The 16,397-nt window shown below is 40.3% G+C and overlaps 1 protein-coding gene, 1 non-coding gene and 1 pseudogene across 2 annotated transcripts; 1 reads left to right on the forward strand and 2 right to left on the reverse strand.

Annotated features, from left to right (window-relative positions):
- The first annotated feature begins 2,163 nt into the window (after positions 1-2,163).
- LOC147929008 (small nucleolar RNA R71) lies at positions 2,164-2,260 on the forward strand (annotated as a pseudogene).
- A 1,076-nt stretch (positions 2,261-3,336) lies between these two features.
- On the reverse strand, positions 3,337-3,443 carry LOC147929009 (small nucleolar RNA R71). The gene has a single exon (XR_015581015.1). It is a non-coding gene; the product is annotated as a small nucleolar RNA R71 (small nucleolar RNA).
- Positions 3,444-12,590: 9,147 nt separating this feature from the next.
- On the reverse strand, positions 12,591-13,831 carry LOC147929010 (uncharacterized). The gene is made up of 3 exons (XM_087486362.1): positions 13,340-13,831; positions 13,044-13,298; positions 12,591-12,917 (listed from the first exon to the last, which is right to left on the reverse strand). The coding sequence occupies exons 1-3, from the start codon at positions 13,829-13,831 to the stop codon at positions 12,591-12,593; spliced, it is 1,074 nt and encodes a 357-aa protein (XP_087342488.1).
- Positions 13,832-16,397: the final 2,566 nt, after the last annotated feature.

Here is a 16,397-nt window from a genome sequence, read left to right on the forward strand (position 1 = left end):
CTAGGGGGTTTTAATAAAGAAACAAAGAGAGAAAGTGAATAAGAAAAGGGTAGATCATCAAGAGTTAAGCTTTGTATGCCCAAATTGTTCTCAATCTTAGATAGTTTTCACAACTGTCTAGCATTCCTTCTTTTGAGAGAAAACCACCCAAAGATTTGTTTGAAACCACCTTACTAAAAAGCCTTACCCTTGAAACTGATTGAGCTTGATTCACCTTCCATTTGCAAGAATTCGCCAAACACTTAATTGAATGTGAAAGAGATGTTCTTTATCTTTAGTTGGAGGTTGAACTAGATCGATGCATGGTAATAAGCATAGAAAAATATTTGTAAGTATGTTGATTGATCTTAGCACCATTAAACTATTTTTAAGGACTATAGCTTGAATCCTTCTCTTAGCATATAAAGGCTATGAGTCCCCGCTTTCAAACCACACCCTCTTACTTCCTTGCTAGAGGACTAGCAAGATTTAAGTTTGGGGGTCTCGTAACTCTCTAATTTGCATGTTTTTAGCATCCTTTTTGTCCATATTATGCATTGTTCATACCCTTAACTTAGCATTTTTAGGTCATTTATTGTAGGAATTCACTTTTAGGCCATTTAGGGTGTTGCATTTTTGCATTTGCATGTTTTGGATGAAAACAGGTGCTAAAGAGCCTAAAATGGGAAAAACAAGGACAAACCCGAGCATGTACCCGAAGGAGCCATCGAGCTGGAAGAACAAGTCTGAACCCCAACACGTTCGAGGAAGATCCAAGAACCGGAAGAGCAACCCGAAGATCTACCCGAGGAGTAACCTGACTTCACTCTCGTGTACCCCATCGAGTAGACCATCGGGCAAGTCTGGGAAGCTAGGTCAAAGGGGTTTCCATATATAAAACCCTCCTCTCCTAGCTCGCAAACGAGCACACCGCAAACCCTCAAACCAGAGAAAGAGAGCTTCTGTGAGAGAACTGAGCGACTCATACATTTTCCTTTTTGTTTTTGCATTTTTATTTCATAGTTTTTATAGTTTTCTTAGATTTCTTTCTTGTACTCTTTCTTCTCTACTCTATCTTTTAATACAATGAATTTTTCATTCATTTTAGTTATTATGTTCCTTGTTGTCATGTCCGAGTAGTGTAGTAAAGTTTCTAGAAATGAGATAGATGATTTTGTGTTCTTGATCGGTTAGGATGCTTTAGTTTGATTGTAAATGATTGATAGATTTCCTTCTAGGTTGGTGTTCTTAATGCTGTCAACAGACCGAGAGGTTGAGATTAGATCTAGGGCGTTTCAGCGACCGAGAGGTGTAGATGAGATGCGTGAATTAGCCAATGCTAGAGGTTTACTTGACTCTGAGTAAGAAATTAGATGAGTTTGAGTTTACTGACAATAATGAATCGTTCTTAATGCCTGCTTGTTCATATTGCTAGTGCGAGAGTGTGGTAAGTGATCAAGGTTGATTGTTGCTAGTCCGAGAATGTGGTGACAATGTTTTAGAGATTCATTGTCGAGGAAATAATTGCTTGAGGCATGTAAGGCATCCGTACTGGTCTAGAATAATTAGGATTGGATTACCCCATCCTTAGGAGCTTTCGTATTTTATTAGTTTACATTTTCTTTACTTGCTCGACCACTTACCCGATCAGGTACACGATAACCTGCATCGAGTTGTTCATATCTCATTTGCTTACTCGATCACCCCACTCGATCCTGTACTCGATTGCTTGCTTCGAGTGCTTAGGTCGTGTGGTTTCTTTGTTTACATTCTTTCCTTTTATTTATTTTAGGACTGTTAGAATAAAAACCCTATCTGCTTGGCTTGACTTGTATTGTTCTGATCATATCCTTCCTGCTAGCAATAGACAACCAATTAGATTGATAACCCTTTGTACTACAACTGCATAGGGAATTGATACCCTGGGTCCTGCTTATCAAGTATCATCGGATCACCATCATCAGGTAGGTCATCGGGTTCAGCTTCAGGTGGTTCTTCGATTTGTAATTCTCGAACCTGTGCTCGATCATCAACTCGATCAGTCTCTTCGGGTGAAGGCCCGGGTTCATACTCGGATATATAGTACTTGGCCTCATTTATCATTGGGTGATCCATATCCTCCCCATCTTGATCATCACTGTCCCCAGTGAGGTAATCCTCATAGTCATCAAGGAAGCATTGCTGAAACCATGATGAGGACATCAGGTAGTGTATCCCTTGAAACGTTCCCAAGCTTCACTGAACGTTTCATTGTTCTTATGTACAAAGCTTCACTGAACATTTTCTTTCATTACTCGATCCCTTACCCGATCAGGTACATGATAACATGCATCGAGTAACACCTCGAGTTGTATCCCATTTGCTTACTCGATCACCCCACATGATCCTGTACTCGAATGCTTGCATCGAGTGCTTAGGTCGTGTGGTTTCTTGTTTATATTCTTTCCTTTTAGTTATTTTAGGATTGTTAGATCAAAACCCTATTTGCTTGGCTTGACTTGCACTGTTCTGATCATATCCTTCCTGCTAGCAATAGACAACCATTTGGATTGATAACCCTTTGTAATACAACTGCATAGGGAATTGATACCTTGGGTGAAAACCTGTTTATTAATTTGGCGCCGTTGCCATTTGGTTGATTTCATTTTGCTACGTTTAGGATTTCAGCACTTGCTAGATCAAGTTCTTTTTGTTTATATTGGTTTGGAATCTGACTTGTTTGCTTTTGCTCTTGTTTGTTTTGAATCTCAGGTACAACCCGAGCACCCAACCCGACCCGTCACTCGATCACCTGGATCGAGTAGACTCTCGTGTACACACTTGGACACCTACCTGTGCATGCATACACGATCCAGAGGTAGCCAGAACCTGAGTCCTTTCATCGACAACATTGACAGACCAAGGCTACTCAGACAACAACTAGCTCAACCGGAACCAGCAATCATTGAGGAGATAATGAATAATCAGAACGGTCCACCAGCTCCTCAAGCAATGACCAACATAGGAGCAGGCGATGCTCCATCTACTCATACTCAAAGGAATGGCATTGTTCCACCTGCTGTGCAGAACAACAATTTTTAGATCAAGAGTAGTCTCATCCAGATGGTACAGAGTAATAAGTTTCATGGATTGCTAATGGAGGACCCATTGGATCATCTGGATGAATTTGATAGGCTCTGTAGCCTCACCAAGATCAATGGAGTTAGTGAGGATGGATTCAAACTCAGGCTTTTCCCATTTTCTTTGGGAGACAAAGCATACATCTGGGAGAAATCACTCCCCAAGGAGTCCATCACCACTTGGGAAGCGTACAAGAAGGCATTCCTGGCCAAATTCTTCTCCAACTCCAGAACCGCAAGGCTGCGAAATGACATTTCAAGCTTTGTACAGAAGAACAATGAAACGTTCAGTGAAGCTTGGGAACGTTTCAAGGGATACACTACCCAATGTCCTCATCATGGTTTCAGCAATGCTTCCTTGATGATGACTATGAGGATTACCTCACTGGGGACAATGATGATCAAGATGGGGAGGATATGGATCACCCAATGATAAATGAGGCCAAGTACTATATATCCGAGTAGGAACCCGAGCCTTCACCCGAAGAGACTGATCGAGTTGATGATCGAGAACTGGTTCGAGAATCACAAATCGAAGAACCACCTGAAGCTGAACTCGATGACCTACCTGATGATGGTGATCCGATGATACATGATAAGCAGGTTTTCACCCAGGGTATCAATTCCCTATGCAGTTTTAGTACAAAGGGTTATCATTCCAAATGGTTGTCTATTGCTAGCAGGAAGGATATGATCAGAACAATACAAGCAGATAGGGTTTTTATTCTAACAATCCTAAAATAAATAAAGGAAAGAATGTAAACAAAGAAACCACACGACCTAAGCACTCGAAGCAAGCAATCAAGTACAGGATCGAGTGGGGTGATCGAGTAAGCAAATGAGATATGAACAACTCGAGGTATTATCGTGTACCTGATCGGGTAAGTGGTCGAGCAAGTAAAGAAAATGTAAACAAATAAAATACGAAAGCTCCTAAGGATGGGGTAATCGAATCCTAAATATTCTAGACCAATATGGATGCCTTATATGCAAATGCAAAAATGCAACACCCTAAATGGTCTAAAAGTGAATTCCTACAGTTAATGACCTAAAAATGCTAAGTTAAGGGTATGAACAATGCAAAATATGGACAAAAAAGGATGCTAAAAACACGTAAATTAGAGAGTTATCAATACATCGAGTAGATGTTGAAACAAGCGATCAGCCTCAACTACCCGTAGCAGCGGAAGGGGAGCTAAAGGAAAGGTTCAATGCTGCACTTGACATCCAACTGGAGGCGCTTGAAGAGCGTATGGCAAAGCGTAAAGCTCCACCACCTAAACTTTTGCCACCACACGAACCTCAGGAGGAAGCTACCAAGGAAGCAGCTCGATTGGAGAATGAGGTGAAAGAAGCTGTTAAAGAAATTGGGTTTGAAATTCTCAGGAGTGGAGTGTGCTTGGATCCTGAGCTGCAAATCGAGGAAAAATTGGAAGATCCTGGCTCTTTTACTTTACCATGCTCAATAGGACTTCGGATCTTCAAGAATTGTTTGTGCGAACTTGGAGCTTCAGTTAGCATTATGCCGCTGTCAGTAGCCAACAAGATGGGATTCACCAGTTTTAAACCAAGTAATCTATATTTGGTTCTAGCTGATAGAACAGTCAGGCATCCGATTGGGATCCTGGAAAATCTTCATCTCAGGATTGGAAGAGTGGAAGTCCCTACTGATTTCATGATCCTTGACGACCCACTGATCCTAGGAAGACCATTCTTGGCAACAGCTGGTGATGTGATTGAGGTAAAGCAAGGCAAGATCAGAATAGAGCATGGTGAGCACTTCAAGATGGAGTTTGATGTGAAGAAGGGAATTAAGTGGCCAACCATTGATGGTCAAGCTTTTTCTACTAAGACCAAGCAGAGGAAAGTCAAACATCTTGAGGAGGTCAACACCACATTTGCCTTAGAGCCTGGACAAAACCTGGAGAATCTGTTGACCCGGCCTACTACAATGGAGAGGATTCCAGAACCTCTCCCTGAAAGAACCCATGCTTAAGGAGCATGAAGAGTCAAGCTTAGCGACTTTAAACAAGCTCACTTGGGAGGAAGTGCCAAAGGTATCTTTTGTTTTGTTTTAATTTTGATTTATTTGTTTTATCTCATTTTCTGTTTTTGAATTTTCATTAAAAAAAAATGGAAAAGTAAAAGAGGGAAATTGGGAAACCAGAGGGTCAACCCGACACCGTACTCAACGCGCTTGATCGTGTCCTTGCTCGGGTGGCGAGTGGAGTCCGAATTCCACAAGCCAAGCCCACTCTCGGTGAAGCCCACCAACCAAACCCTAGCCTACTTAAGGATTTCGAAACCCTTCTCCCTCATTATCACCGATAAGTCTTCTCTCAACCCTAGAGCTTTAAGTTTCCATAGTTTCTATTCTCTCTAAATCTCAAGTCTTATTCGATTTTCTTTGGGAACTAACCCTATTAACCTCGAAGGTTAGCTTTTTCTTCTCAAGGATTCGAACATGGAGTCACACGCAAAAACCTACCAAAGGAAGGGAAGAAGATCAACCTCCACCGCTGCTACAACCGGAGTTGATACCGTCGAACCTCGAGAGTCCCAAGGGAGAGGAAACGTTCTGCATTCCAAACCACAGGCTAGACGTTTTGCCTCCCCAACCCGATGCTCAACCCGATCCATCACCCGATCCGGTGCTTGAGCAACCGATCGTGTAGACCATCGAGTTTGCTCACCTAGTCCGATGGCGAGTGTTGTTCGTCGTTCTCCTCGACGTAGGGACCTGTCTACGTCCGAAAGAACCGTTACCAACCCCATGGAGGTCGATTCTGATGCTGGTGGAGAAGAGCAAGGGGAGATCCAAACCTCTCGATCAAGGAGCAGAGCTGCGGTTGCAAGAGGGAAGACACCGGCTTCAGAGAAGGCTGAGAGGGTAGCTGAGAGAGCAGCTGAGGAAGAGGATCAAGACGCAGAGGAGGAGAACCAAGAGAGAGAAGAGGAGCAGAGAGAGAGAACATGCCAAGCCTCACGGAGGCTGAAGCAGAAGGAGGTGGAGACTCCGACAAGACTCTTCAAAGTTTTCCGGAAGATGAGCTTCGTTGGTACTCGATACCCTCACCGTGAGACAATGAAGCAGTTGGGCATCGCTAGAGATGTTGAATTCCTGTTCGACATGTGCCACCTGGGCCATATGATGCGAGCTCACCTTGAATCCTATGAAGAGGAGACGGTCCACTTTCTCTCCACTTTGAAAGTGCACTACTTTGAGGACCACCCGACCCTACTACCTGATGGGGGGATCGGGTTCATCACCTTCTCTGTGAGGAACAAAGAGTATCAGCTCACTTTCAAGGAGATGGAGAAGCTGTATGGTTTCAAAGCTGGTAGTGGAGAAGGAATGGAGGTTGCAAAGGAGGAAATGAGGTCCCTATGGCTGACAATAGGAGACAAGCTCCCCTACAAATCCACAAGCTCCAAATCCCCTCAAATAAGGAGCCCTGTCTTGAGGTATTTTCACAAGTCTCTCGCATGCACTCTTTTTGCTAGAAAAGAGACTGGGAATGTGAATGACCACGAGCTTCAACTGTTGGATGTTGCATTGTGTGGAGTTTTGGACAATGCTAGGGATGGTACACCACTATTCGGAGATGTCGCGGATACTAGTATGGTGTTTGTATTGCTCGATCAGTTCCTCTACCTCAAGTCATGGGCGATTAAGAGAAGAGAAGGAGGCGAAGAGATCTCCATTGGAGGACTGATTACACCGATCTTGGTGGCATGAGATGTGCCCTTGAAGGGAATAGTGCATGAACCGAGATGGATGGATGCAGATTACCTCGTGCTGGCGAGATTTTTGGCTCATGAGAGGCCTAATGATATGATGCTTTTCAAGTTCGTCCATCCAACTGCCGGAGCTGCCCAAATGATCCTACCTAATGTCATGTGCACCAAGGTTCGGCTGGGAGACAACATCGACTTTGTACCACCTTTGGAGGAGCTGTACAATCCAGAGGAGGAGTCTGAAGCTGAGAAGAGAGAGGAAACCGGGCAGAGACAGGAAGATAGCTCGGAAGATTTCGATTTTGAGGAGTATGTTTGCTCTCAAAAGCAACCGGTCGGAGTGAGGGAAGCCCACAAGAGGATCGGATGGCTGAAGAGGATGAACAAGTTTTTGGTGAAGAAGGTAAAGGACCTTACTTGTTCGGTGAAGACTATGGGAGGTCAGATCAAGGAGCTGCAAGACAAGGCAAGCTGTGCCTCAGCTCCTACCTCGGCACACGCACCAACTTCGATGGGGAGAAGCGGACCGCGAGGAGGAACTCGAGGACTGCCACCTACAGAACCTTACCGAGCATCATCATACGAGCCCCAAGCCAAGGAGAACATCACCCGACCAGAAGCATCGCGGAGAAGCCATTCAGACGCCTATCCGACGCCTAACCCGATGGGATACACGATGCCTTATCCGATGCACCCATCGAGCACCCAGTCGGGTGATTACTCGGGACTCTTCCCTCCGACTTACCAGATACCATTCACGATGACGTACACAATGCACCCTGCGAGTGGCTACACGGGTGATCATTCTGGACATCTTCCGCCGTACCCGTCTCTGCATATCACCGAGCTCTCTGACGAGCAAACATCGGCGCCTGCTGAAATCGAAGACGACCCTGGCTACACGTTGGCGAATATGGAGGCCGCTGCAACCTCCTTCTTCACCAACCCATGAGGTACCACTTTCATCCGATCTTTGTAAATAACATTGCATTTCGTTTATTTCATTTTGTGTGATTCTTGGATTCTTTTTCTAACTTTTATTTACACAGAGACATGTAATTTAAGTTTGGGGGAGGTTCCTAGAATATTTTTAACATTGTGTTTTATTTTCTTATTTTAAATTTGCATGCTAGTTTTATTCATTTGAGTTTGCATCTATGTGCATTGAGAAACCTAAAAAAAAATTTGAAAATTTAAAAAATAAAATAAAAAAAGAGTGTTCATGTAGTTGCATTTACATATTAGGATTGAGTCTAGTTTGTTTCATATAGGATTGTTGCACATGCATCTTAGGGGACAATGATTAAAACAACCTTGTTTAAAATCAAACCTTAGGATTGAAGCTATAGCTCTTAGTCACAGTTCATTGTTGCTAGATTAATCTTTGGAAAAAAATGAAAAATCTTTGCTTAGAACCTTGTGTCTTTTGAATGCTTCCTCCACTTGTTTGAACATTAGAACATCTCTATATTATTGGATTTAATTTGAACTTTAATTGTCTTGCTTATGGAACTTGAATACTTGCTCATGGTAACTCTAAACTCGGGTTGGCATTCCATTTCACCAATCTTTTTCGTTTAACCCGATTTGTTTGTCCTACCCATGAACCCAAACCTTTCTTTCAAACCTTGCTGTGAATTGTTGAGTGAGGCCTTTTTCATTGTGCTATAGGTTGTGAAACCTTGAGAGTATTGAGAACGACAAAGAATTGCCTCTTGATTTAGCTAAGTTAGAGTTTGAACTAGCCAATAGATTCGGTTTTGAAAGATAAGTGGTTAGAATGTTTATTTAGGGTTGGATAGAGGAATAAAAAAAAAGAGTCCCTAAGGATATAATCAATTAGCTCTAAGTCTCTAAAATAAAAATAAATAAATAAAAAGAGAGAAGAAAATCTTGCTATAGTCTCCTAGAAAGAAAGAATATATATATATATATATATATATATATATATATATATACATGTTAGGAGTTTAGCAAAGAAAAAAAAGAAAAAAAAGAGAAGAGAGCTAGAAGTTTAAAGTCTAAACCTTAGGGAGTAAAAAAAAGGAGAGTTTAAATCAATGATGTGGGTAGTGTAATTCTAGGGGGTTTGATATAATAAAAAAAAAAAAAAGAGAAAGTGAATGAGAAAAGGGTAGATTATCAAGAGTTAAGCTTTGTATGCCCAAATTGTTCTCAATCTTAGATAGTTTTCACAACTGTCTAGCATTCCTTCTTGTGAGAGAAAACCACCCAAAGAATTTGTTTTGAAACCACCTTACCAAAAAGCCTTACCCTTGAAACCGATTGAGCTTGATTCACCTTCCATTTGCAAGAATTCGCCAAACACTTAATTGAATGTGAAAGAGATGTTCTTTACTTTTAGTTGGAGGTTGAACTAGATCGATGCATGGTAATAAGCATAGAAAAATATTTGAAGTATGTTGATTGATCTTAGCACCATTAAACTATCTTTAAGGACTATAGCTTGAATCCTTCGTTTAGCATATAAAGGCTATGAGTCCCCGCTTTCAAACCGCACCCTCTTACTTCCTTGCTAGAGGACTAGCAAGATTTAAGTTTGGGGGTCTGATAACTCTCTAATGTGCATGTTTTTAGCATCCTTTTTTGCCCATATTTTGCATTGTTCATACCCTTAACTTAGCATTTTTAGGTCATTTATTGTAGGAATTCACTTTAACGCCATTTAGGGTGTTGCATTTTTGCATTTGCATGTTTTGGATGAAAACAGGTGCTTAAGAGCCTAAAATGGGGAAAAACAAGGACAAACCCGAGCATGTACCCGAAGGAGCCATCGAGCTGGAAGAACAAGTCTGAACCCCAACACGATCGAGGAGGATCCAAGAGCATGAAGAACAACCCGAAGATCCACCCGAGGAGTAACCCGACTTCATCCTCATGTACCCCATCGAGTAGACCATCGGACAGGTCTGGGAAGCTAGGTCAAAGGGGTTTCCGTATATAAACTTCTCCTCTCCTAGGTCGCAAACGAGCACGCCGCAGACCCTCAAACCAGAGAGTGAGAGCTTCTGTGAGAGAACTGAGCGACTCAAACATTTTTCCTTTTTGTTTTACATTTTTATTTCATACTTTTTATTGTTTCTTTAGATTTCTATCATGTATTCTTTCTACTCTACTCTACCGTTTGTTATAATGCAATTTTCATTCTTATTCGTTGTTATGTTTCTTGTTATTATGTCCGAGTAGTGTAGTGAAGTTTCTAGGGATGGGATAGATGATTTTGTATTCTTGATCGGTTAGGATGTCTTAGCTTGATTGTATACGTTTGATAGATTTCCTTCTAGGTTGGTGTTCTTAATGCTGTCAACAGACCGAGAGGTTGAGATTAGATCTAAGGTGTTTTAACACCGAGAGGTGTAGATGAGATGCTTGAATCAACCAATGCTAGAGGTTTACTCACTTAGCCTAAGAGATTAGATGAGTAAGGGGTTTACTGACAATAATGAATCGGATCTTAATGCCTGCTTGGTCATGTTTCTCCAACGAGAGTTTGGTAGGGGAGTGATCAAGGTTGATTGTTGCTAGTGCGAGAGTGTGGTAACAAGGTTTAGAGGTTCATGTCTAGGAAATATTTGCTTGAGGCATGTAAGGCATCTGTACCAGTCAAAAATACTTAGGATTCGATTACCTCATCCTTAGAAGCTTTCGTATTTTAATTTTTTACATTTTCTTTCATTACTCGTTTCCTTACCCGACCAGGTACACGATAACCTGCATCGAGTAACACCTCGAGTTGTTCATATCCCATTTGCTTACTCGATCATCCCACCCGATCCTGTACTCGAATGCTTGCATAGAGTGCTTAGGTCGTGTGGTTTCTTGTTTATATTCTTTCCTTTTAGTTATTTTAGGATTGTTATATCAAAACCCTATTTGCTTGGCTTGATTTGCACTGTTCTGATCATATCCTTCCTGCTAGCAATAGACAACCATTTGGATTGATAACCCTTTGTACTACAACTACATAGAGAATTGATACCCTAGGTGAAAACCTGTTTATCAGACATCCCAAGTCTTAGATGATGAGAAATTTTCCAAATCTTCTGAACCAATTCGCCATGAATAGGAATCTGGGATCACGGATAGGGAGGAAGGGTTAATCGACGTAAGGTGGACGTGAAGAGCCTCCGCTTGACTTGATCTTCCTGGTCGGAGAGCCCAACCCTCATTTGAGCAGGCATGAGCAACTTTTCCATGTAGTGGGATGCTTGTTTGAGCTGGATTGGATAGTCCCATGAAATCTATTGACACGCCAAATGGAGTCCATCTATCGAACCAGAAGCTAACCTGTTGACCATTGCCCATGTGGTTGTGAAGGAATGATCTTGCAGTGTGGTGTAGTCTGAGCATGGATATCAAAGTTCCGCAAGTTTGTTTTTTAACATCCAAACCCCAAAAACTCCTATCTTTGATTTTATTCTTTTGCATCCACAATGCCCATAGGGAGTCTCTGGCAACAAATAACCGCCAAATAAGCTTAAGCATCAAGGTTCTGTTCCACTAAGATAAGCATCTAAAACCCAGTCCTCCTTTGGCTTTTGGGAGGCATAAGTGTCTCCAAACAACCTTTGCTGAGCCTTTCTGACCCCATTTCCACCCCAAAGGAAGTTAATGCACAAACTTTCGATTTGCTTAATAAACCCCTTTGGCAAGATAAAAGCGGCCATCCAGAAGTTAATGGTAACATAGATCACCGATGATATGAGTTGTTGCCATCCTGCATATGATAATGCCCGAGAGGTCCAAGAGGAAAATCGCTTTGTTAGTCTCTCGATAAGTGGTCTGTACTCAACTAGTCTTAGCTTCCTGTGCATAAGAGGAAGCCCGAGGTATCTTATTGGGAGTAAACCTATATAGAAACCAAGAGACGCCATCTGGGATGTTTCAATTTGGTTCACTCCTGCTACGAACAGGTCCGTTTTGCTCAAATTCATTGTAAGGCCAAAGATTCTTGAGAATTCTTAAAAAACCTCCGCAATGTGAGTTAAGAAGCTGACTTTGACATCAAAAAACACCATGATGTCGTCCGAAAATGCTAAATGGATGCTTTTCAGGGCAATAGCCAGAGGATGAGCTCCAATCTGGTTTGAGGTGTACCTCTTTAATGGAAGCTGCGAGAGCCCTTCCATTGCCAAGACAAATAGATAAGGCGAGGGGATCGCCTTGGCGTAGTCCCTTTACACCGCGGAAGAAACCACATAGTTCTCCATTTACACAGGCAGAGAAGCTGGTTGTAGAAATGCATTGATCAATCAGTGCAGTGAAGTGATCAGGGAACTCCATTGCCTTGAGGGTGTTTATTATAGGGAAAAATATCAAAAAAATCCCCAACTTTCAAATTTGGGACGAAAAAAGCATGAACTTTGGGATTAAAACGTCATCTTGAAAGTTGGGGATTTTTTTTACTTTTTTCCCGTTTATTATATATCCCTAGTGAACCGAATCAAACTCCTTCATGAGATCCAGTTTGAGCATACCTCTTGAGGAAATATTCTTCTGGTTAAACCCTTGTACTAACTCAGTTGCAAACAACACATTCTCCACCAAAAGCCTTCCCAGTATAAACGTGGATTGTGAGTTTGATATCAGATCAGGCAGTACCTTCATGAGTCTGTTGGCTAGGAGCGTGGAGACAATCTTGTATAGAGTGTTACAACATGATATAGGTCGAAACTGAGCCACCCGTTGAGCATTTGGGATCTTAGGGATCAAAGTCAGAATGGTGGCGTTCCACTAGTTAAGCAGCTTACTAGAGCTGAAGAACTCCAAGACTGCTTCAATCAATGATTGACCGACTGTTTCCCAATGAGCCGTGAAAAATTCAACATAATAACCATCAGGGCATGGGGCTTTGTTCTTTAACAACAAGAAAACCACTCTCTTTATCTCCTCCGGTGTGACTGGCGATTGCAGGGTCTGAACAGCGGCAATTGAGCATCTTTGAGGAATCAGCTCAACTATTTCAGAAACTGCAGCCGTGGTGGCTTGATTCTGCTCTCCGAGGAGGTTTTTGTAGAATTCCACCACAAGGTTTTGGATACCTTGGTTTGAGTCCACCACCTGATCATGATTATCTAGAAGAAAAATGATCTCATTGAAACGTTGTCTAGTGACGATGGATTGGTGGAAGAATCTTGAGTTCTTATCCCCTTCCTCTACCCATCAAATTCGAGATTTTTGTTTGACGTAGGATTCCTCCACTCTGGCTAGAAAGCACCATTCCTTATGAGCTTGTTTCTCCTGGATAATCAGCTGTGTTGAGGGTGCTTTGAGCAACTCTTGTTGATAGCGAAGGAGTTCATTGTAGGCCAATTGGACTCGCTTCTCAATGCTTGAGTAGTTTTCCTTGCTGAACTCACGGATCACAACTTTCAAAGCTTTCAGCTTTTTTGCTATTCTCATCATCTTGGTCCCATCAAAATCTAGCGCATCCCACCAGATCTGTACAAGGGAGCAAAATCTGGATGTTTGTTCAACAGGACCAGAAATTTAAACGGTTTTTTCCTTTTCGATGCTTGATTATCCAGGAATAGACAACACGGGCTGTGATCAGAGAAGGCAGGTTCTCCAAAAACTGCTAAGGAAGAGGGGAAGGTTGAGATCCACTCCTCGTTAACAACAATTCTATCTATCTTCTTAGCGACATGACCAATTGTATGTTTGTTTGTCCAAGTGAATGTGTTGCCGCAATAGGGAAGGTCGGCTAGCGAGGATGAGATGAAACACTGATTGAGGTCACGCATTCCAGTAGTAAACAAATTAGCGTCTTGCGCGGAGTGCTCGTGAGGCAATAACGTTTGGATGAAATTGCCTAGAACAGACCAAGGAGTGCTTGAAATTGTCGAGTCCACGGCTAAGTCTACAATATCAGCCCAAAGGTTTTTTCTTGCAGAGTTACTCGTAGAGGAGGCGTAGACGACTGAGATAACAAGCGGGTGAGGAACAAAAGATAGTTTTACACGACATGTGATCATCTGCAGGAACTTGCTGATAATAGAGACCTGAACAGAGGGATGCCAAACAATCTAGATCTTTACCAGATCTGAAAACTCAAAATTATTTTCAAAAGACCATCCAAGAAATGCGCGAGACATTATAGCATGCGTTAATAAGGGATAGCCATGAGTCTCTATATCGATATTATAAGTTTGAAACAAATATTTATCAAACTGTTTAGTTATTATTATTATTATTATATTATTATTATTATTATTATTATTTTAATTGAAAGTTTGAAACTCCTCGATTGGGCAATTACAAAGTGGGCTGAAAACACTTGTTGGAGCCTTGGAGGTGTGGCTTGGAAACATGTCTGAGTACTCAAGACATCAGTTCCCATTCAGGAAATCTGGTGTTAGCAAAATGCACTATTTTGCTTCTATTTCGGCGGCCTAGTTAGTTATTCGACCGAAGCTAACAAATCCAGACCGAAACTCTATTACCACCATCAGATCTTACCTACAACACTCTTTCCGGTACTACAAGAAAACAGTTTAGAACCGATAGGCATATCTGTCAGTTAGCTGTCGGAAACATCCATTACCGACGAAAAACAAACAGAAACGTCCGTCGGATCTAGATTGTCGGAAAAATTATTCTGTTGGAAATCCGTCGGAAATTACTGACGGATTTCCGACAGAAGTTTAACCGATGAATTTCCTGACAATCGTTTTACCGATGAATTTCCGACAATCGTTTTACTGACGGCTAATGGTTCAGAAATTTCTCGATATACCGACGGAATTACCGACGGATTATATATATAATTTTTTTCAAAAAAGTAAAATTTTAGAAAACAAAATTAGCATAATTATAAAAATTTAATTAAATACTAAATTATCTAAATGCTTAAATATTTAAATTCAGAAGTTTAAAAGTTTTAGAAAATATATTCTAATAACCCAAAACAAGAAATTGTAAAAAAAAACTAAAAATTGTTCCAAAAAAAACAATATATACTTAACAATATTTTTTGGTGAATCATATACTTAACAATATTAAAAATCATAATATACATTATATACTTAATTGAAAATAAATAAAAGCAAAATTAATAAAATGTATAAAATCAATACTTAACAATATTAGAACCATTGTAAAAACTAATCAAAATATATCAAAAAATTATAAAATGTATAAAAACTAAATAAATTCATCAAAACCAAATCATCAAATCCAATAAAACCCAAGTCTAACAAATCTAACACACATCTATTACAAACCAATTCATCAAATCAATAACACCCAAATAGAACAAACTATCAAACCTAACAAATCTATTTTATTCCTAAAAAATCTAAGAGAACTAAGCAAATCTATAATAAAAATAAAAAGAGAACTCATCTTCTTGAAGTTGGAGAGAGTTGTAGGAGAGACTTGCCAAATTGGAAGGAAGTAATCATTGGAGGTTAGAGATAGTTGGAAAGAGGATTTGAGAAAGATTTTGAGAAAAATAAAAACAATACGGGGAGAAGAAGATAATAAAAATAAAAACAATATGGGGAGAAGAAGATGAAGCGCTTTGGTAATATTGACAGTACCGACGGAATAGCTGACGGATAGCTCGTCAGTTATGACTAAACAATTTTATTTCCCGAGTCTCGAAAATTTTTCTGTATCTGGCTCTCGGGCAAAAATTTCGATACCCGTCAGTTTTCCATCGGTTATTTCCGACATATTACCAACGGATTACTGACGGATTTAAGACTAAAACTCTTAACTTCATCATTTTTATTAAAAAATATGCATATACTATATATTATATACTAACTATGAAATTATTTGTGAAAATAAACATCTATATGATTAAATTAGAGGAAAAAAAAAATTCAAAGACAAATAGCAAATTCTTACCTATAAGATGTAATACCACACCATAAGTACTTTAAGTAAACAACCTATTTTTTTATAAAAACACAAATTTTGAAGAATGTAGTTTAAAAGAAGAGTAGTTAGTCATTGAAAACTCATCTTTTATACAATGCTTATAAAAAAAGTGCATTATGGAGCTAAGTTAGAAAGTTTTTACACTATCCACACGTAAACCGTCAGTTCTCCATCAGTTATTTCTGACGGATTACCGACGGATAAAAAAAAACAGACCAAATTTTGACACACCCAACGAAAAGTTAATATCTATCAGTTTTCCGTCGGTTATTTCTGACGGATTACCAACAAATTAAAAAAACACAGACCAAAATTGACACGCGCGAAGAAAATTAGATATTCGTCAGAAAAACTAACGGATTTCGTCCGTCAATAATTTTCTGACGAACAACCGACAAATTAATCTTCTGTCAGATATTCGTCGGTAATTATCGACAGATTAGTGCTGTCAATAAATCTGTTAGTTATCGCCTTGTTTTCTTGTAGTGCGGAACATTGTTTAATTATGCATGTTAATTGTTAAATGAAAATATAAAGGTTTAATTAATTTTAACATGTTTAATTAGATAAGCTTTATTCGTTTTCCTTAGATCGTGTCAAAGGTTGCATGTCTTTAGTTAGGCTTGCATGTTAGCTTACTCGTTGTTTTTAATT

This window comes from Camelina sativa, chromosome 14, assembly GCF_030686135.1.
Source record: "Camelina sativa cultivar CO46 ecotype springtype chromosome 14, ASM3068613v1".
Taxonomy (NCBI): Eukaryota; Viridiplantae; Streptophyta; class Magnoliopsida; order Brassicales; family Brassicaceae; genus Camelina; species Camelina sativa.